The sequence below is a fragment of the Rhamphochromis sp. 'chilingali' genome, assembly GCF_963969265.1.
Source record: "Rhamphochromis sp. 'chilingali' genome assembly, chromosome: 2".
NCBI classification, from domain to species: Eukaryota; Metazoa; Chordata; class Actinopteri; order Cichliformes; family Cichlidae; genus Rhamphochromis; species Rhamphochromis sp. 'chilingali'.
In genome coordinates, this window is record NC_137930.1 from 16,132,860 (window position 1) to 16,153,457 (window position 20,598).

Here is a 20,598-nt window from a genome sequence, read left to right on the forward strand (position 1 = left end):
CAACTGTACGAAGCTTATGTGTGGATCTGGTCTGATGGTGTGCGGTGAACTTTGAGAACTTCTAGAAACAGCTGGAACAAACTAAGTTCTGTCGTGCCTCAGATTAAAGCCATTACTGCCGAGTCTCATACAGTAAGTACCTTTTCCACTGTTGATTTTAAAATGAGTCCCAGAGGAGGGCAAGACAGGCATTTCAGTACACGACCAATTAAGAAAAAACAAAAAGAATTTATTTACTTAATGTTATGCAAGGCATTCACATTTACCCAGAATATGTGAAATCAAGAACACTACATTAAATATTAACCAGATACTTATAATGGGCATCTATACCATGTGTGCATATGTACACACATACAATAAAGGGCCACACGCGCGCACGCACACACACACACGGCTCTGCAGGATGTCAGCTCTGTTTCTCATATCCATCTAAATTACACATTAATAGCTTTGGTGAAAACAAACTTTTTTCGCCCACGAGAACTCGGCATGAAAAGTGCTTTAAGAATACTTTGAATATTTTCCAATATCTTACATATTAGTTTGTAAACAACGGCCCTATTGGGGGGGGGGGGGGGGGGGGGGGGGAGAGACAAAAGATTTTATATATATATATAAATTTAAAAAAAAAAAAAAAGGGGGGGGGGGAAATTAAGCAGGCAGGACTGTTGCAGAGCCTGTTAGCCAAAGCTAACAAATCACAATCTGTTGTACAAAACACCCCCAACACACACACACACAATGAACAGGGAATAAATGGATAGCACACTCCACTAAATAAATGTATATGGTATAGATCGTTTTTGGAAAGAAACCGATTTGGTAGAGTGCTTTTTGAACATTCGAAACACCTGCTGCAAAGGTATAAACTGGTCTTAGACAGCCCCCCCCCCATCCAAAAAAAAAAAAAAAAAAAATAGAAAAAAGAAAAATAACAAAAAATTATAATAATCATAAAATAATAGGAATAATAATAATAATAGAGAACAGGTTGGTGAGTTATTAGTATTGATTAATAGTAAGGGTTTATGATCCAAACTGGATTAGGAACTTGTCTGAAATCAGACTCTCACATGTCACCAAAGCAGGGCTCACTAAGTGCACTCAACTACGAACAGCAACGCACGTAGCAGGGCATACTACCAAAGTATCCATAAATCCATTCACATGAGCTCCTCAGGAGGTCAGTGCGCACAACAAGGTTAGACTAAGCCTAATGCCTTGTGCTCAACCCAATAAGTCACCTACATTTGATGCCAAGTACATGCAAAGCAACGTCACAGTTTTAATAAAGAAAGCAAAAGTCATTTTTTTCAAAAATTGCAATTAGTAACAAACAACTGTCCTGAATGCTGTGGTACATTCTCAGATTGTGTTTGATGGGCAGAATTAATAATTTTTGTGGCTGCACTCTGAGCGAAGTGAAACTAAGACCTGGGTGTAAACGAAAGCGGTTCAGTCAGTGGTCCGAAGACATTTTCAGTACAAATCATACAACAAATCCATTTTAACCAAAACTCACCCAATGATGCCAACAATCAAAATTCAGGCCAAATTTTTGCACTTTTTCCTGTTTAAATAATCTAATAGTTTCCAGTGAGGTTAAATAATCAGAACATCATAACTAAATATAATAACTTATTCTCATAGGATTTTAAAAAAAAAAAAAAAAAAAAAAAAAAAAAAAAGGCTTCCCATCACACCCAATCAACATAACACATCTTCAGTCATTAGATCCTTGAGTTTGTTAGTACTTTGGGATTCCTTGATTTAATCCTAATAAATGAACAAATACTAGAGATCTAAATCATCTCATAGGTTTCCTCCCCCTGTTTATGGCAAGAACTGCCTTAAATAATTTCAGGGGTCACCAGTTAAGTAGACCGTAAGGAGATAGTAATTAAAAAACAAAAACAAAAAAACAAAAACAAACAACAACAACCCAAACAAACAAACAAAAATAAACCACCCCACGCACATTGGAAACCTCCCAAAACATCTTTGTCATGGCACAGCAGGTAGCTCGCACTTTGGAACAGTAGTAACGTTGAAACAGTTGGACATTGCACTTAAAGAATTCACTTCTTTTGACACTTTGTATATGAGTAGGAGCATAAAGGTGATCCTGAAAAAACAAAACAACAACAACAAAGCAAGAGTGTGAAATTAGAGTTTGAGTTTAGAGCACTGCTGGAGGACACTTGCTGCAGACCGGTTGCTTCAATTCATTTTTGGAGAGAGAGACAAACTGGAAGAATGTACAGGGATACACCAACATACGACACTGAGAACTGATCAGTTCACTGAAGTCCATAAATCCAGTACAGATGGGTGCTGTTGTTATACACGGTATCTTGCATTCCTTGCCTTCTGACATCATGAAGCGTGTCATGGAGCTATTGGTCATTGGGTTGATGAGCCAATGTGGATACAGAGTTCAATCTAGAGCGACAGAGCTATAGAAAGTCGTGGGTGTCCTTTCCTTCCACACGCTCCGCACTTTGTGGAGACCCGCACTCATTTTTGTCTTTGGGCAAAAGACTGGAATGCATAAAGGGGAGAAACAGAAAAGAACTAAAAGCGAAGAAATGAGATGGGGTACTTTGATTTTGTGTATGTCTGTTTAAGCATCCGAAGAGAACTAAAACCAAGGCAGCATGAGAGGAAAACATAAATATCCACTGACATTTATGATCAGGAAAAAAAAAAAAAAAAAAAAAAACACCCCGCAAAGTTTATCTGCTGAACAGAAGGCAAAACGAACAAAAGCAGGTGAAGATAAAAAACCAAAGAAAAGTAGAAAACAGCAATAAAGTAAGACAATAAGAAAGCTGAGATTTCCAAAGCAAGGATGAAAGGTGGACAGAGCCATCCAAAAGGCATGCATGAACAACACACACCCAGACTGTTCGGCTCGCCGTCCGTCACTCCGCTCACAAAGTGCAGAGCAGCTGCTGCTGCGACAGTGAGGGTCAGGACTGACTGTGCTGTGTGCTCAGGCCAGAGGTGGACCGGACCAGGCGTCAACTAGACATGAAGAGCTTTCGTCACAAAAAGACTTGTGTCACATTGTTTCCTGAAGGCGGTGGGACAACCTGGGGCGGAGAGTGGGGGGGCCTTGGGGAGGGGTGGATCTCAGACATGGGGCTGAAAAAACAGAGGGCGGGTGGAAGATCAATGTTCAGTGCCTTACGGGCCCGTTGCTCCGGGTTATGGAGTCAGAGATGTCCAGGAAGGCAGCGCGCATCAGGTCAAAGGATTTGTCAGACAGGGATGCCACATCGTCTGAAGTCATCCCCTTTGTCTCAATCTTTGGAAGGATCTTCAATCTGATGATTCCTGCAGGGGCAAAAAACCCCAAAAAACTTTAGAGTCAGGAGTCTCGGGGAACATCAAGCTGTTGTTTTAATGTTATTGTCATTTGACCCAACACAAATTAAAAAGTTGAGGACAGTTACCTGATTTGAACTGCTTTTCTTTCCGTAGGTAGAAGTTGCTGTAGGAGGAGAAAACGACAGGTATGATGGGTACCTGGAAGGAAAAAAAAAAAAAAAAAACGAAGGCAAAAATAAGAAAAGAGACAGAAAAGAAGCCCTAAAAGGAAATGCTTTCTAAACCAATCAAAAAAAGGCCGAAATGCCTGATTAAACCAGCAGCACATTTCTTCAAACACACACAAACTCAGCATGACACAAGCATTCTCCATCTCCTCCACTCCCGCTAATAGAGGCCGAGTTGCTCTGTCTCAAGGCCCCGAGTGGCCCTTCAGCGGGGCTGACTGAGCCAAACGCGGCTCCCCCTGGGGGCTGTCCTGTTTCCACTCAATCTGGCTGGCCGGGTACGAATGAAAAGGCTGGCCTAACTCAGCAGAAGCAAATGCAGAGAGAGAAACAGTCTCAAGTGTGTAAAAAAGAAGAAGAAAAAAGCCATCAGGGAAAGATGAAACAGACTGTATTCAACACATTTCAAATGGAGTTACTCCGGCACTTCAAATGCAAACAAAGTGCTTTTGTTAACATCCACTAAACACTGTTTGGAGAATGCGTTAGCAAGCGCTCTAAAGCGTAAGAACCTCTTACCAAAATATTAATGTGTTTTCTAACGAGGAGCAGCAGGGCTTTATTTTTGCAGACTCTGGTGCATATCTGAACCCGACTGATATCGATCTTCAGCTGCAAGTTACAAAATCTGGGTTCACACATGCACACACCGTTGTAGCTTCATGGCTAGGTCTCATTCGAGAGTGTTTTTCTTTTTGCGTATGTGTAATTTATCCCACCTTTCTGACCCAGAGTGTTGCTATGAAAATATGAATTAACTGGAGAACAGAGACCTCCCACCTGCATGCACGCAGAGATAAAGCTCATAAATTTGCACAGCTGAGCTGCAGCCATTCTGAACTGGAGGTCATGTCTGCTGCTGTCCCACCAATCACTTTGTGAGAGCGCACTAGCATTGTGTCAAACACAATGCCGAAAAAATATCATAGAAAATGACCTGGCTGCAAGCTGTGCTCTCTACTAAATTATGATTTCATAATTTAGTCTTGCCCCACATAAGTCTGCTAGCTCCCCCACATGTCTGGAATCTGCCCCCTCACTATTGGGAACCCTAAGCTGGCAGAAGCTTCCTGAAATACCAACAGAATCATCACAGCCTGACAGAGTAAAGAGAATAAACAGGATGTTTACATGTATGGATGAAGCAAAAAGCTAGAAGAGCTCTAACGCTCCTTCACTCTACGTACAAGGTAAGATTTAAGATCTTTAAAGCAAATAAATAAACCTACTTGTGCCTGCACTGCCAGGTGGAAAGCACCCTTTTTGAAGGGCAGCAGGTCGCCATTTTGGTTACGGGTTCCCTCTGGAAATACCCACAGACGAATCTGTGAAAGTCATAAGACAAGGTTGATTTAACCAGCTCACATTCTCTAACAAAGACTACAACAGAACCTTGAGATGAAGATGTTTCTTGTGTTAACTGGAGGCAGGTTACCTGGTCGTCCAACATGGTTTTGGCGGCATCAGCCATCACGCTTTTGGCATCGCTCGTCTTCTTGCGGTTGATGAAGACGATCCCGCCCAGCCAGCAAATGAGGCCCACTGTACCGGCATAGATCAGCTCCTTCTTAGCAATTGTGGTGCAGCGGTCTGGTAGGATCTCCATCAAGCCTGAGAGACAAAACGAGACTTAACCGTCAGGATCATGAAACTTTTAGAACCATCACAGCTACTGTATGTACATAGTGGGGTTTTTTGGTTTTGGCAAAGAAACAACAGCTCATCATTTCCATTTCCAAGATGTCTTTGTGCAGTGTATGAGAGACAACTGTAGTACAAACAGGGCTTGGCTGTACTTCCATGTAATACCACTTTGAACCGCAAGATGGTGCAGTAAGTCCAATCTGCTGTGTCCAAAATGAGATATACCAGATGTTAGCTCAATACTTGTAAAGAGTTCATGATTCTATCACACTCACCCGACTTATTTTGGCAGCTAGAAGAGCACAGAGACTGCAGTTTCTCAAAATTAAACATATTTCAAATGTCCATAAAAAAATAAAAATGTAATGCTATACTACAACCTAGTGAAACGGTGACACCTTGTGGTGACAGTTTTCACAAAAACTACTTTTAAAACTAAAATATAAAAATAATAAATTAAAATAAAAGTTAAAGACATTGCAGTTAAGCGCACAGCTTTCTACGAGCAACTGCTTTGTAGCTTCAAAGTTTGCTAATATGACAAGTTACAGAGAGTCAATAAGAACTTGTACTATAATAAATTGTCTTCCTTTCAGTCATTAAATAATACCCCAAATGCAATGCACTTATACCATAGAGACTTTAAAAATACGCCCTCTCAAAGCAGAGAGTCCACCTCCACGAAGAGCTGGATATGAACCCTGATAAGTGGTCAGAATGGGATATTTGTAGCACCGCTACATGTCTGAAGTGGCGCTTTCTTAGAAGGGGATAACACCCAAACTGAAATCACATGTTTCTGCCTTTTGACTGGAGCTCATTCAGAGAAGGATCAGTGACCAGATGAAAACATCCATGCTTTGGCCTCTTTGTCTTATCTCTTTATAAGATGTTACTCTGAAAACAGCAGGTGAGCAGATGCATTTAAACCAAGCTGAAAAAGCAGCTCAGAAAGGTGAAGAAACTAATATAACATCTGCTCTAGGATCAGCATCTCCTAATGGCTGGGGTGAAGCAGTCGGCATGGCAACTTGGACGCCAAACAAACCGCATGCTGAGTTTTGTCAGTGCTAATTAGACGCCTAGCTCTCCTCCTGCTATCACTACCCTGGCCTTGAGCCTGCCCTCATCACTCACCGGTGCTGAAAAACCCTCTCCCCCACACACTGATGGAGAGAAACCGTCCCTCAACACTCAGGTTTAGAACAGGGAAGAATGAGATACTGTTAAAAGACATCTCAACTATCAACAATACAAGCTGAAGAAAATAAATAAAAGAGGAATCGAAGCCTTTCTACAACATGCTTTTGTTTCCGACCAGTGTGTAGCTCAGACAGGGTTCTGCGAGGCCTACATTTCATTCATACAGTAAGTGATCAGTATGTAAAGAATGTTTAAAAACCCATACCAATGTAACAGGTTCTTTCTGTGCCCGTGCTTTGTTTCTTCACCAGGTTTTGTATTATTCAGCTTGCTGAGAAGCAAATAGCACGTGATCCTGTATCAACAGAGGTTGTGAAAACTGTTCTGTTCTGACAAGCACTGTGTACCAACACAAAGCTGGAATGCAGTAATCTAACAATTGGCCTAGTTTTAACATGCCTACTGCCTGTCTGACAAACCAGAAAAGGTGACCGTTGCTTAAGTAGGTGGGAGTGTAAAGTGAGATACACCTGGAAGGCCTTAACATTCGGTTCCAATAAGTTGTGAGTAGCCTGTGCAGACTTTCCCTTAATGAACTGAGCTATAAAGCTGTAGATGGTGGCACAGCTAAAGTCTTGCTCCACTGTTTGCTGGCTGAGAAGAACTAAACTGTGACAGGATGAGACCAGATCACAGTCTGGCTCCATCACGGCTGCCGCAGACAATCTTGCAGTCTGATCACAAAGTGTTTTCGCATGGCATAACCCACAATGTAGCTGTCATTATTTACATATTCCCCCCCCAGTTCCTGTTTGCATACAAAGGAACGAGCGTTAAAATTGGAGTACGGCTCAGAAATAGTAGCTACTTAGATCCAGAAAAAAAGGAATTGTTATGTATAACCATTGTGACATAGAATAATGATAGTAGTAGGGCTGGGCCATATTATACCGTTCCCGGTAATGCCGGTATAATGTTAGGCAACGATAGGAAAATGAAATATCGCGATAGAATGGGAGTAAAACGCGCATGCGCAGTGCCTTTGTTTTCATACGCACATGGCCGATTGTTGAGTGAAACAGATGAACCAGAATTGGTTTGTAAAAATGGTGCAACTTCAGTGATGTGGAACTGGTTTGGTGTTTGTCCGTCAGATACACGACAAAGCACATTTTTTTTGCAGAACATGCAAGCGGCCGTTGTTATTGTCGTATTTGTCGGACTAAGATGCTCTTAAATCTGGGAGTAATCTGGGTCCTAAACTCAGTAAGATTCAGGTGAAACGAACACTACAGCATCACTGAGAGTTAAAAACTATCTAAATTATTTCATCTTTAATAAAACGATCAGCATTGCTGCTTTACCAGGTGTAACTATGAAGTTTAACTTCCAGGCATCCATGAAAACAAAAGTTATTACATTTAACGGAGTTAGAAGTTAGCAGGAAGCTAGCGGAAGTTAGCTCGCTAGTTTCGCTAGTTACCTAAGCATGATATAGCATGTTCTGACTGAGAGATTTCTGAAAAAATTCAAACGTACAGCTCTGCTATCACTTCCAACATAAATGAAGACAGGAAACTAAACAGCAGTGACGTTTGTAGGGTTACTGAAGTTGGGCTAGCTGGTATATAATGATGTGCTATGTGATCGCTAGCGACACAGCTATGTTAGCATAACATAAACAGTGAAGCTGGAGGACGAACACTAACTAAAAGTTAACGTTAAAGTTCCTGATAGTTGGAGACAAATGCAATCGCATGGCAGGATGCTGTAAACGGACCAAACTTCAGTCAGGAGAACAACTGAGATAATCCATCCACAATACGAGGTTAGTCATTAATATACTGCAACAACATGGGAATAGAGCAGCTGTTGCCAGAGAATTCAACATTAATGAATCAATGGTACAGAAGTGGAGGAAGCAAGAAGAATGAGTTTAATAAAGTTTGATTTATCTGACTGCTTTGTTTCGCTTAATGTGCCTTATAATCCCGTGCACCTTATGGTGCGAAAAATACGTACTGCACACTGCAGTTTAATGTTGCAAAGCACCTCTTTTTAACTTCAGTGGATATTATACATGGTTATGCTCAGGATATGTCAGCACATTTCTACTGGAAATGCCTTTTGGTTAAACTTTCAGCAAGGAATTTGCATTTGCACGGTTACATTTTTATAAAGCTTTAATGTACATAAAAACCAGCTTCTTGTTTAAGTGAAAATAAATGGAAGGTTGTCTTTTTGCACTAGTAATGCTGTGGAGTTGTATTTTGTCTCGCATCAATTATATCGTCGGTTATATCGTTGTCGCAAATTTTCAAATATATATCGTGATAAATATTTTTGGCCATATCGCCCTGCCCTAGATAGTAGTATATGACTTTCAAAAGGAGAGACCAAGGATAAAGTTTGACACAAAAACAAGTTGCATCTGGTACTACATGTGCAGGAACTGAGCCAACTGCAAACATCTGTACCAGTTAGCTGGTTGCTTTTGTGCTTTCACACAGGCTTGAGTTTAGCTATCACTACATGCTGACCAGAATACAGGTGACATGAACTCTTCTGATATTCAAGATTCGTTCTTGTATTATTTAATATGCATATTTTGTGGTTTTGCCAGCGGTTTGCATGAAGAAGCCAACTTGTCTGTAGATACCGGGGAACTAACCACAGACTGGTAGTAAAACTTGAAGAAGAGCGATAAACTGGAGCTGCAAAATGCCTCCAAAGTAAAGTTGGGCCACTGAACACATTTCCAAAAGCACAACATTTTCCTATTTTCAGTTTGTGTTTACAATTCAAATTTTCTTAACTGCTTGGTGATTAGTTGGCAACTGTTTGCAGACAAGTTGGCATCATCCATCTTACAAAATGTACAGGTGACGAGAGTAATCTGCTAGTGACCAGCGCAATCACAGTAATCCTAAACCTCTTTGTGTTCAATTTCACCAAGACACAAAAGCGCCTTCCTAAAGCCAGTAGGTAAATACATTTTTAGCCCTATTGGGTCCCTGATTGGTCTCTCGGCCTGTGTGATTGGAGCAGACATTAAATTAGCCATCAGTCGACGAGGCTCAATATCAGCTTTTCCTTTCCTACTTTAGGTCATGAGGTAGAGATTTGTCACATGTACCGTATATTAAGGTGGGATTCAAAAATTCCCATGGTTGGAGCTTAACGGTAGGGCTGGGCGATATGACCCAAAATTCATATCTCGATATTTTTTAGCTGGATGGCGATATAAGATATATATCTCGATTTTTCTTTTTAAAGCCATAAGTTAAGAACAAAAAGAGAGTTCTTAGTCACACTGTGTCCCAGATGTCACACGGGCACTTTTATTTACATACAGCGTAGATATTACTCAAAAATAAATTATCAGCATATATTAAATAATCATGGTCCATAAATAAAAGAAAACAATGTTGTTTTTGTGCATAACAAAAAGCTCACAATTGTGCAGTCAAAATGTAAACTAATAGACGCTGAGCATAATAACAAAGAGACAGATTTCACAGCTGCACCACGTCTCTGAACAGGTGCCATTTGTGGTCCTTATACACACACAGTACGTATCACTCCGCGAGGCTCCTCCCCGGTAGCCGTAATCCTCTGACAATCCATCAAGCGGTGCAGCTCCATAGCTTAGCAAAGTCATATTAAAACATTTTTTGACAGATTGCTGAGCGCTGTGTACCACATAAAATCGGTTCGCGGTCAGTAAGCACAACCACAATTCATACATAAGGCACACTGTCGATTTTTGAGAAAAGGAAAGGATTTTAGGCCGTGCAGCCCCTCTGGGCTGCATGTCGTTAGCGCGGTTAGCTCGTTAGCGCGGTTAGCTCGCTAACACGTTGACGCCATCCAGCCCCACGCACGGTAACTCGCTAACGGAGATTTTCCGCTTTCATCTTGTCATTGCCTGCAGGTGAAGCTATGGGGGAGGGGGAGTTGTGTTCAGTGCAGGAGAGGCGAGGCCGAGTAACGTTGCGTAGAGACAAAAGTGGACGAAAGAGAGGCAAACCTGCGGCTCCACAAGTATAATTATAACGTAACATAGACTATATCGATATAAACGATATTGTCACATCTTATATCTCGTATGAAAATATATCGATATTTTTAAAAAACTCGATATATCGCCCAGCCCTACTTAACGGTACAATTCTTCCATCTGGGACTCATGCATCTACTGCAGAGGAATGCTGCTCCTCCAACTAAAATGTTCAGGACCGCATGCATCATATCTGGTATCAAGTTGCTCAGGATGAACTGGACTCACTGTAAAACAACTCTTCCCTGGTGAGGATTCTCTCTTTTTCCTACTCTTGGTTTGTTTTCTTGAGTCTGTAGGGCTTAAAAGCACAAAAACTACAGCTGAGACAAATCTGCCGTCCGCATGACTGCCTTGCTTCATTCTTCCTCTCAGATTAAAAGTCGGTGTATAGTGAGAAACAGATGAGACACGCTGTCACTGCTAAACTTTCAACACGTTTCAATCTGATGTTTATGACCATTTATAAGTAGAGAGTTGAATGTGTTTCAAATAACCTTTAAGTGTGTCATCAAACAGGCCTACCTGGTGACAGAGCAGTAAAGACATCCTGCATGGGTGCAAATGCCCCAAGCAGGATCCCAGCAATTCCCAGCCAGCTGGACCTTTACTGCACACCCTTCTCTTTATCCACATGCCCTTTCTATCTGCTTCACCAATTATATTTTTTGCTAAAATGCCAAAAGAAATTGATTGTATGACTGTAATTGAAAGCATTTAAATCAATATCAAAAACGTCCGTCTTCAGAGAAGCACTAAAAGACTCACCCAAAACATCCAGGGAGCTCTGGTGGTTCGAGATGACGACATAGGGACCCTCGGTCTGCAGATGCTCCCAACCGCTCACTTCAAATCGAAGACCCAGCAAATACTTGACGTGTCGAACCATGAAACGGATGATCCTAAAAGAGAGAAAAAGGTTAAATACAGTGAGTATGTACTGGTTACTTATGATGCCAGTGTATTGCATATTACTAACCAAAGCCCTGTGAAAGGTAGAAACAAAAGCGGAATGTGTCAGGCAATATAATCACAACTATCTTTAAACACATAGGCTAAATTAATCATGTTCAACACCCCTTTAAGCATTGTTTTTTTTCCTGGTTGGGGAAATAATTACTTTCACCAAGTATAACGCTCCAGTAACCATTGACAAAGCAATGTTCATCCACCTGCCTCAAGACAAACATTACATAAAAGAACCCACAGGCTGTGATTAGTCAAAGTAGATGCACATTTTTATTTATCTGAACATTTAATTTTTTTATCTCGTTGCAAGACAGTCACTATCTGTCTTACTCTGATAGGCAGGTAGTGAAGAGTTCGTTTATCAGAGCTAGTCTGCTGACAACAACAAAAGCAGCCGTCTTTTGACCTTACAATAACTCACAAAACTATAGGCTTCCATGGGAGCGCTCTCCAAGTATCACAAAAAAGTAATCTGTTTGCAGTTAGGGTTAAAAGAAAAAAAACATGTTACAAGGAAATTTTACTAGAAACTGTCAGGTAGGGCTGCACGATTAATCGTTAGAAAATCGCGATCTCGATTCATACTTCTGTGCGATCTCATTTCCAAATGACAACGATTTAAAAAAAAAAAAACAACAAAAAAAAAAAACGACGACTGTACCGCATTTTTATCCGGGACGTAATCTGCATGAAAACAAGCGCTCACTCTTCCTGTTCAACAAATGACAAGGGCGGAGCCTTATACCACGTGATACAGAAGCTGTGCTGTGTGATGCTAAAATTAGCAGGGAAAAAACAACGGAGAGCACGTCAGAGATGACGAAAAAGTGACAGGAGAAAATCCGTCCCGGTCAACCACCCAAACATCAATAACGGGAACCTTATACAGCGCTTCCCTATACCCGTCGAACTCCCACAGGCACAAAGAAATTTTGGAGGCTATTACTTATCACCTGACCAAAGATATGGCTCCCATCAACACTGTGCAAAACCAGGGATTTAGGAAAATGATCAACACCCTAGACCAACGCTACACAGTGCCGTCCCGCAACTATTTTTCTATTGTTGCACTACCTGCTCTATACTCGCAGCGTCGAGCAACGGTGGAGACGGAATTTCAAGCAGTACAACATTTTGCGGCAACAACAAAACGTGAGACATTTGTTGTTTTTATGATTATTTATTGTTTTTATGTTCAGTTTCAACTGTTGCGAAGTTAATGTGCAGTTAATAAGTGCAATAAATATTTATATTGGAAAAGAAGCGAAGCTCTCAATTTACCGGTCGATCTACGTCCCTACCCTCACCTATGGCCACGAGCGGTGGGTAGTGACCGAAAGAACGAGATCGCGGATACAAGCGGCAGAAATGAGCTTCCTCCGAAGGGTGGCTGGCCTCTCCCTTAGAGATAGGGTGAGAAGTTCGGCCATCCGGGAGGGGCTCAGAGTAGAGCAGCTGCTGCTCCACATCGAAAGGAGCCAGCTGAGGTGGTTCGGGCATCTGACAAGGATGCCCCCTGGGCGCCTCCTGGGTGAGGTGTTCCAGGCATGTCCCACCGGGAGGAGGCCCCGGGGCAGACCCAGGACACGCTGGAGAGATTATATCTCTCGGCTGGCCTGGGAACGCCTTGGTATTCCCGCGGATAAGCTGGAGGAGGTGGCTGGGGAGAGGGAGGTCTGGGCCTCTTTGCTTAGGCTGCTGCCCCCGCGACCCGGCCCCGGATAAAGCGGATGAAGATGGATGGATTGGAAAAGAAAATCGTGAGAGAATCGTGACCTCAATTCTAAGCCAAAAAAAAAAAAATCGTGATTCTCATTTTATGCAAAATCGTGCAGCCCTACTGTCAGGGCATTCGTGACCTGAGGTTCGCTGATGCAATGAGGCAATGGACAAGGAAAAAAGGGAAGAAGAAGAAAAAAAATTCAACAGAAACAAGGTTTTTTTTGGGCTGCACTGTGCATGATTACTCAAGTTCAATAATGACGTGATTACTGTAGCTGTTTGTTAGTCAGCATGTGCTTGTTTATAAATGTGATTTGATGATCTAACAAAACCATTTTTTTAAAGCTTTTCTTTCCCCCTTGCAACTATTAAAAGCCTGAAACTGTCTGATCCACCAGATGAGATCTATTGGGACTTGTAAAGCTTAACCTTTATAGACACAAACATGATAACAGCTCTGACCTCTGTTAAGACAAATCCAAGGTGCCCCTTGGCTTGGAAAACTTTCAGTGTGATTCTTAACAACCATGATGTGCTCAGGCAGAGTTCACACATCATGCAAATGCTACTTTACATTTGCAGCTGAACAATCATACTCCCATAACATTCTCCATGCTAAACTGTACCACTAATTTTGGATAGCAAACTAGCTGTGTGACACACTAAAACTGGCTTCTGTCAATAATCTGAATGAAATTTCTCCGAAAAAGAGCAGAGGCACTACCAATCCGGCCTCAGGAAGAGGCTATACATAATACTATACATAATACTTACAAAAGAGACCTTGCTCATCCCTGAATCATATTCCCTCTGTTTGCTGTCACAAAAACAACAAACTATCCTTCTTGTAACATGGGGTAGTTTTCTTGCTAAACCAGCTATTACAGGAACCAAACTCACCTTCAACTCTGCTTTCATTTAAGCTCAGTTTCATGACTGTACACAAAATGTGTCGATGGACTAAAACATCTACCTAACTACTTAAAACCATCTTTGAGCAAGTTTCAGCCATAACGTGCATCTGATGCCACACATACTCATTAAAACTACACCACTAATGCTAATAATGTGCCATGAAGGAGCAGCTTTAAGGATTTAGGCACATCCCAACTCAATACTGCCAACTCGAAAGCAGGAGTGTCAAACATAAGGCTCAGGACCTAGAATTGGTCCAGCAAAGACTCCAGTTCGGTTTGCTAGAGGGCTTTGGAAAATATGAAGGGCAAAATTTTTTATACTTTTAACTGTATTATTTTTTTTTTTATAAATTTCACACCCTTTTCTGCTGACAAAGGCCTCACATGCAGTCTTTTAAGAATTTTATAGTGATTCTACTCTACACTTTAAAAATAAAATAAAAAAAATAAAAAAAGAACTACCAGATTATTCTTTTTTCAAATATACACTGGACCTAGTTTCTTACTAAAATATAGCCAAAAAAAAAAAAAAAAAAAAAAAAAAAAAAAAAAAAAAAAAAAAAAAAAAAGTCTTGAACCACAATTCATGTCTTTAGATTTTGGTAGGAAATATAGGACATAAGTACTGTATTTACTGAAATGTGCAAGCATACATGCAACTACAACATAAAGAGTAAAAAAAAAAAAACAACTGAGTTTGCGCAATTCTAACAAGCTGCAAAGTTAATATTTGGTATGACCAGCTTTATTCTTCAACACAGCCTAAACTCTCTTAGACAATCGTTCTTCACCATTTGAACAATTTAAAATTGGTTCTTTGATAAGTTATAATGTGTGGACATAACAGGTGCCCTTTTTTATGTTTTAAGCAACCTTCAGGCAGAACCATTACTCAACCACTTCTAAATAAAAATGCAACACAGTCCGGCTCCTTATAAGCAAAATATAAAGTAGTAAGTGGTGGTACGCTATTTCTCAGCACTATCTTCTGATGACTGTAGTAGACTTTGTTTCCACTTGCGCTTGACTGGTAATCTACAGGAAAAATGTTGTTAACCTTTAAACTAGAGTAGTCTTTTGGTTATCTTACAACATAGTGGTGCAGTGATAACACATTCGGTCTGAAGTAAAAGCCACAGGTTATGCAACGATATAGTGTTGCAGCAACTCTATGTTCAAGGGTAATGAGTGACCGCTGTTGAATTATATTTTATGATCAGTCCACTAAGCATTTACTTTGGTTCACTTCATTATCTGCAACCCTGAGAGTGCAATCAAATTTGAACAAGAGGACAAATCATATGCAATGTGGCCACTCCAAAGGTCAGCCTGACCTGTTTTGCCAAAATGTAAAACTGCCAATCTTATTGAGTTTACTCACAAGTTTAAGGTCAGTAGGTTGTCCAAAGGACAGGCATCTAATCACAGTCTCAGGGTGACAGAGCTAACAATTACTTCCATCAGAAATACTATGGCAAAAAAAAAAAAAAAAAAACTGGTTGTTTTCAATACAGTAAGTTGAGTGGCAATATTACTCCTTTACGAAAAAGACAGGGCCACTAATCTCCCACTGATGTTCGACACCATTACACAGCACAGAACATGAGCTCATGCAATTGTGAGTGAGAAAACTAAACCCGTCCTTTATCTGTTGTCATGAGATCCTACCTAATAACTAACCCATACCCAGAAGTAGGGCTGGGCCATATTATACCGTTCACGGTAATACCGGTATAATGTTAGGCAACGATAGGAAAATGAAATATCGCGATAGAATGGGAGTAAAACGCGCATGCGCAGTGCCTTTGTTTTCATACGCACATGGCCGATTGTTGAGTGAAACAGATGAACCAGAATTGATTTGTAAAAATGGTGCAACTTCCGTGATGTGGAACTGGTTTGGTGTTTGTCCATCAGATACACAACAAAGCACATTTTTTTTGCAGAACATGCAAGCGGCCGTCGTTATTGTCGTATTTGTCGGACTAAGATGCTCTTAAATCTGGGAGTAATCTGGGTCCTAAACTCTGTATGCTTCAGGTCAAACAACACTGCAGCATCACTGAGCGTTAAAAACTGTCTAAATTCTTTCATCTTTAGTAAAACGATCAGCATTGCTGCTTTACCAGGTGTAACTATGAAGTTTAGCTTCCAGGCATCCATTAAAACAAAATTTATTACATTTAACGGAGTTAGAAGTTAGCAGGAAGCTAGCGGAAGTTAGCTTGCTAGTTTCGCTAGTTACCTAAGCATGATATAGCATGTTCTGACTGAGAGATTTCTGAAAAAATTCAAACGTACATCTCTGCTATCACTTCCAACATAAATGAAGACAGGAAACTAAACAGCAGTGACGTTTGTAGGGTTACTGAAGTTGGGCTAGCTGGTATATAATGATGTGCTACGTGATCGCTAGCGACACAGCTATGTTAGCATAACATAAACAGTGAAGCTGGAGGACGAACACTAACACTTTTCCACTTATAAAAGTTAACGTTAAAGTTCCTGATAGTTGGAGATAAATGCAATCGCATGGCAGGATGCTGTAAACGGACCAAACTTCAGTCAGGAGAACAACTGAGATAATCCATCCACAATACGAGGTTAGTCATTAATATACTGCAACAACATGGGAATAGAGCAGCTGCCAGAGAATTCAACATTAATGAATCAATGGTACAGAAGTGGAGGAAGCAAGAAGAATGAGTTTAATAAAGTTTGATTTATCTGACTGCTTTGTTTCGCTTAATGTGCCTTATAATCCCGTGCACCTTATGGTCCGAAAAATACGCACTGCACACTGCAGTTTAATGTTGCAAAGCACCTCTTTTTAACTTCAGTGGATATTATACATGGTTATGCTCAGGATATGTCAGCACATTTCTACTGGAAATGCCTTTTGGTTAAACTGTCAGCAAGGAATTTGCATTTGCACGGTTACATTTTTATAAAGCTTTAATGTACATAAAAACCAGCTTCTTGTTGAAGTGAAAATAAATGGAAGGTTGTCTTTTTGCGCTAGTAATGTTGTGGAGTTGTATTTTGTCTCGCATCAATTATATCGTCAGTTATATCGTTATCGCAAATTTTCAAATATATATCGTGATAAATATTTTTGGCCATATCGCCCTGCTCTACCCAGAAGTAGCCATTCACATAAGTGACGGATAAAACAGTTTCAATTAAACGTAAATTAATGGATGTGTTTCAAGAAATGAAAGCACAACAAGCTGTAACTTGATGCTTTACAGATGTTATTGAGTGAGCGAACTCAGGGATACCTGCTGTGGCCTACAGGTTTAATTCAGAGGTAAAGTGACTGGAAAGCAAGTCTTCAGGCTTTGGTGTAACAGTAAATTTAGGTGACAGAACCCTCTGAATTACAATGCTCTCTCTTCCAGTCCTGTCTGCCGTGTAAAATATCCATCCAAAAAGTCTATTCATTCATCTAAGGTCTGACCTCAGTTCGGTCACTTTGTCACAGACAACCGGTCCAGATAACCTCTGCACTGATAGAACGGTACACTGGTGCAACATGACACCACTGGCACAGCTAACATGACCGTGACATTGTTATTCCTGGAGCACTGAGACAGTAAGGTCTGCTGTTGTAACCGACATTGCTGCTGTCAGCAGTTCAGGGCCAAGTGAGGTTGCATTGAGGATGGGTCTCATAACTATTCAGTAACCCAGCTCCAATCAGGGGAAAGTGCCATCTGGCATCTGTCTCTTCAGGGTAATTACTGAAATGCAGTCATTTGTGTGCAGCAAGCCATCACCACTGACTAGATTTAACCAACCACACAACAACACCCCCTACAACGTGAACACCAACACTGAAGATGCGTTACATTCCTACAGTAAGGATCAGTTTTGGTGACTGATTTTGGTGTCAGGTGTAAAATGTTTAACATTCTGCCCCCAACACAGATGTAAACTGAGGCAGATAATCAGAATCGTGTTTATTGGCCAAATATATGTGCACACACATACAAGGAATTTGGTTCCGGTAGATGGTGGCTCTCAAGCACAGCAATGTAAATCACACACACACACACACACACACACACACACACACACACACGTGTCTATATATATACACACATTACACATACATACACAACGCTGTGTAAACCAACTATAAATAACTAATCTAAACTTATATACATAAAATACAGAAATGAAATGAGGTGGAATAAGACAGAAATATAAAGTTAAATCAGCACTACTAGTAACTATGGATTCAATAAATGAGTCACTCCTTTATACACACACACACACACACACACACACACACACACACACACACAGATTTAAAGAGACAGGACAAATTGAGCGGATACAGTGCTGGATTACACGTTCAGAGGGCACAAGTTAGTGGATACTTGTATGGGTTGGGATTCTAAGAAAGTGCCTGCAGAAAATACATTGAAAATATCCGTCATCTAAAGATATTATTGCTTTTCTGGCGTTAAGATTTACCAAACATTAACCCAGCATGAACGCAACGTCACATTAGCGCCCTGATTTTTAGCTAATGTCCACACGCCGCTACTGCCAATGTGCCAAGCGAGCTAATAGTAGCATACGAATGATAAAGAAAACTGCATTAGGGATTTCTTCATTTTCTGCTTATTTATTTATTTTAAATTTCACACAGGCAGGAAACACCTCCTGCGCCACATTGCTGTAACGCCAACTTAACTCCTCGCAACAATGAGGCCATTATTGTTTTTGCTGAGAGTAAAAACCCAAATGCTTCAATATAAACAACCACGGTTGCTAGCCAGCTAACGAGCTAGCGAGGGCTAGCTGTCAGACGGCGCCGCGAGCGACATTTCTGCAAAACTCACCTCATGTTTTCAATGTCTCTGCCTCCGCTCTTTAGTATGCACAGAGGTATACCGATGAGGGCCAAGACCATCATCCAGGCCACGTAAAAGAACTTTTTGAAATAAAAAACAAACGTGCTGCTGGTGCACATCAGGAGCGGAATAATCATGAGCAGCAGCAGCGGTATCATCCACAGCACATCCATAGCGAAACCGCCGCAGAAACTAGCAGCAGCACTGACTCACGCGGGGTGTTTCTGGATGAGGAAGCCGCTAACGGTTTCAGCCAGCTACGGTGCAAGGGACGGAGGGACGGACCGCAACCCCGACAAACATTTACACAGTGAAGTATTCCCTCAGGAAACCACGGCAGCAGCTGTGCTTCACTCTGGCCCGACAAAATGAACATGAAGCGCTGCTCATCTGTTGCTAAATGGTATCATGAGGTGGAGTCAAATCGTCATCGGTTGTGAGTTTTTCTATTTCCGGTTGCTTGACCACTAAATGCTCCGATGTCACTAGAGATAGTCAAGTATCGACAGAGATTTGGGCGTTACAAAACACACATCAATTATTATGCCAGTAGGCGTTTAAACTTGGAAATAATTTCTAGGTACAGCCACAGCTTTCCTATTTATTTATTTGGTACGAGTGCATGTTCACAATTTTTTATTCAGTCTCCAAATGGTCATCCTTACTTACAGTAGTTTCACAGCCGATTACAGCACACCATGTGTAATTGGATTAGCAGTGATAATCCAGTCCTCAGCTATAATCTGACACTGTCCGTAGCGATGATCGTGAAGTTTCAGCGACGTCCAAGAGCTCTGCTTGACATGATTTGGAAGATTAGGATCAATCGGTCATTAATCCTAATTTAATATCCTAAGCAAGGACTTTAAACTTGGCACTAGAGGCAGTAGCAAGGCTGTCTAATTTGCACTTTGTGTAAGCAGTGAATAAAATGTAATGTGTAGTCTTATGAAAACAAAACTGTGATAAAAAGATTAATGGAATATTTTGATCAGCATGTTTTTTTGTTTTTTAATTGTTTTTTTTTTTAATGTCGACTTTATATTACCCACAAATTAAATGACTTAACTGTGTTTACAAGTTGGTAATGTTTGCTTTTTCACTGGTAGGGTATGATGGTGTTTAAACTGGAGTTTAAGCAAACACACTGGTCATGGGTGAAATATTCAAACAGAAACCACAGGCTCACTCTTTCACTGTAAAAGATGCATGTATAGACATCTGCACACTTATACAGTGGGGCAAAAAAGTATTTAGTCAGCCACCGATTGTGCAAGTTCCCCCACCTAAAATGATGACAGAGGTCAGTAATTTGCACCAGAGGTACACTTCAACTGTGAGAGACAGAATGTGAAAAAAAAAATCCATGAATCCACATGGTAGGATTTGTAAAGAATTTATTCGTAAATCAGGGTGGAAAATAAGTATTTGGTCAATAACAAAAATACAACTCAATACTAACATAACCTTTGTTGGCAATAACAGAGGTCAAACGTTTACTATAGGTCTTTACCAGGTTTGCACACACAGTAGCTGGTATTTTGGCCCGTTCCTCCATGCAGATCTTCTCGAGAGCAGTGATGTTTTGGGGCTGTCGCCGAGCAACACGGACTTTCAACTCCCGCCACAGATTTTCTATGGGGTTGAGGTCTGGAGACTGGCTAGGCCACTCCAGGACTTTCAAATGCTTCTTACGGAGCCACTCCTTTGTTGCC

At 40.9% G+C, this 20,598-nt stretch overlaps 1 protein-coding gene across 2 annotated transcripts; it reads right to left on the reverse strand.

Moving 5' to 3' along the window:
• Nucleotides 1–650: 650 nt before the first annotated feature.
• agpat2 (1-acylglycerol-3-phosphate O-acyltransferase 2 (lysophosphatidic acid acyltransferase, beta)) lies at nt 651–19,286 on the reverse strand. 2 transcript variants are annotated; one of them, XM_080876504.1, is made up of 6 exons: nt 18,872–19,286; nt 11,179–11,312; nt 4,999–5,174; nt 4,793–4,888; nt 3,462–3,534; nt 651–3,342 (listed from the first exon to the last, which is right to left on the reverse strand). In XM_080876504.1, exons 1-6 carry the CDS (start codon nt 19,054–19,056, stop codon nt 3,185–3,187), a joined length of 822 nt encoding a protein of 273 aa, XP_080732630.1. In that variant the 5' UTR covers nt 19,057–19,286; the 3' UTR covers nt 651–3,184. The 2 variants fall into 2 exon arrangements, with proteins under 2 accessions (XP_080732630.1, XP_080732631.1); XM_080876505.1 differs by having other exon boundaries at nt 3,168–3,342; nt 3,462–3,499.
• Nucleotides 19,287–20,598: the final 1,312 nt, after the last annotated feature.

What these genes read in the sequence shown, in the direction of transcription:
- agpat2 (XM_080876504.1), bottom strand. Translation starts at nt 19,056, where the DNA reads ATGGATGTGCTGTGGATGATACCGCTGCTGCTGCTCATGATTATTCCG. An exon ending in AGAGACATTGAAAACATGAG is followed by an intron (nt 11,313 to 18,871) that starts GTGAGTTTTGCA and finishes TCTCTCTTTTAG; the next exon opens with GATCATCCGTTTCATGGTTC. An exon ending in GAGCTCCCTGGATGTTTTGG is followed by an intron (nt 5,175 to 11,178) that starts GTGAGTCTTTTA and finishes TTTGTCTCTCAG; the next exon opens with GCTTGATGGAGATCCTACCA.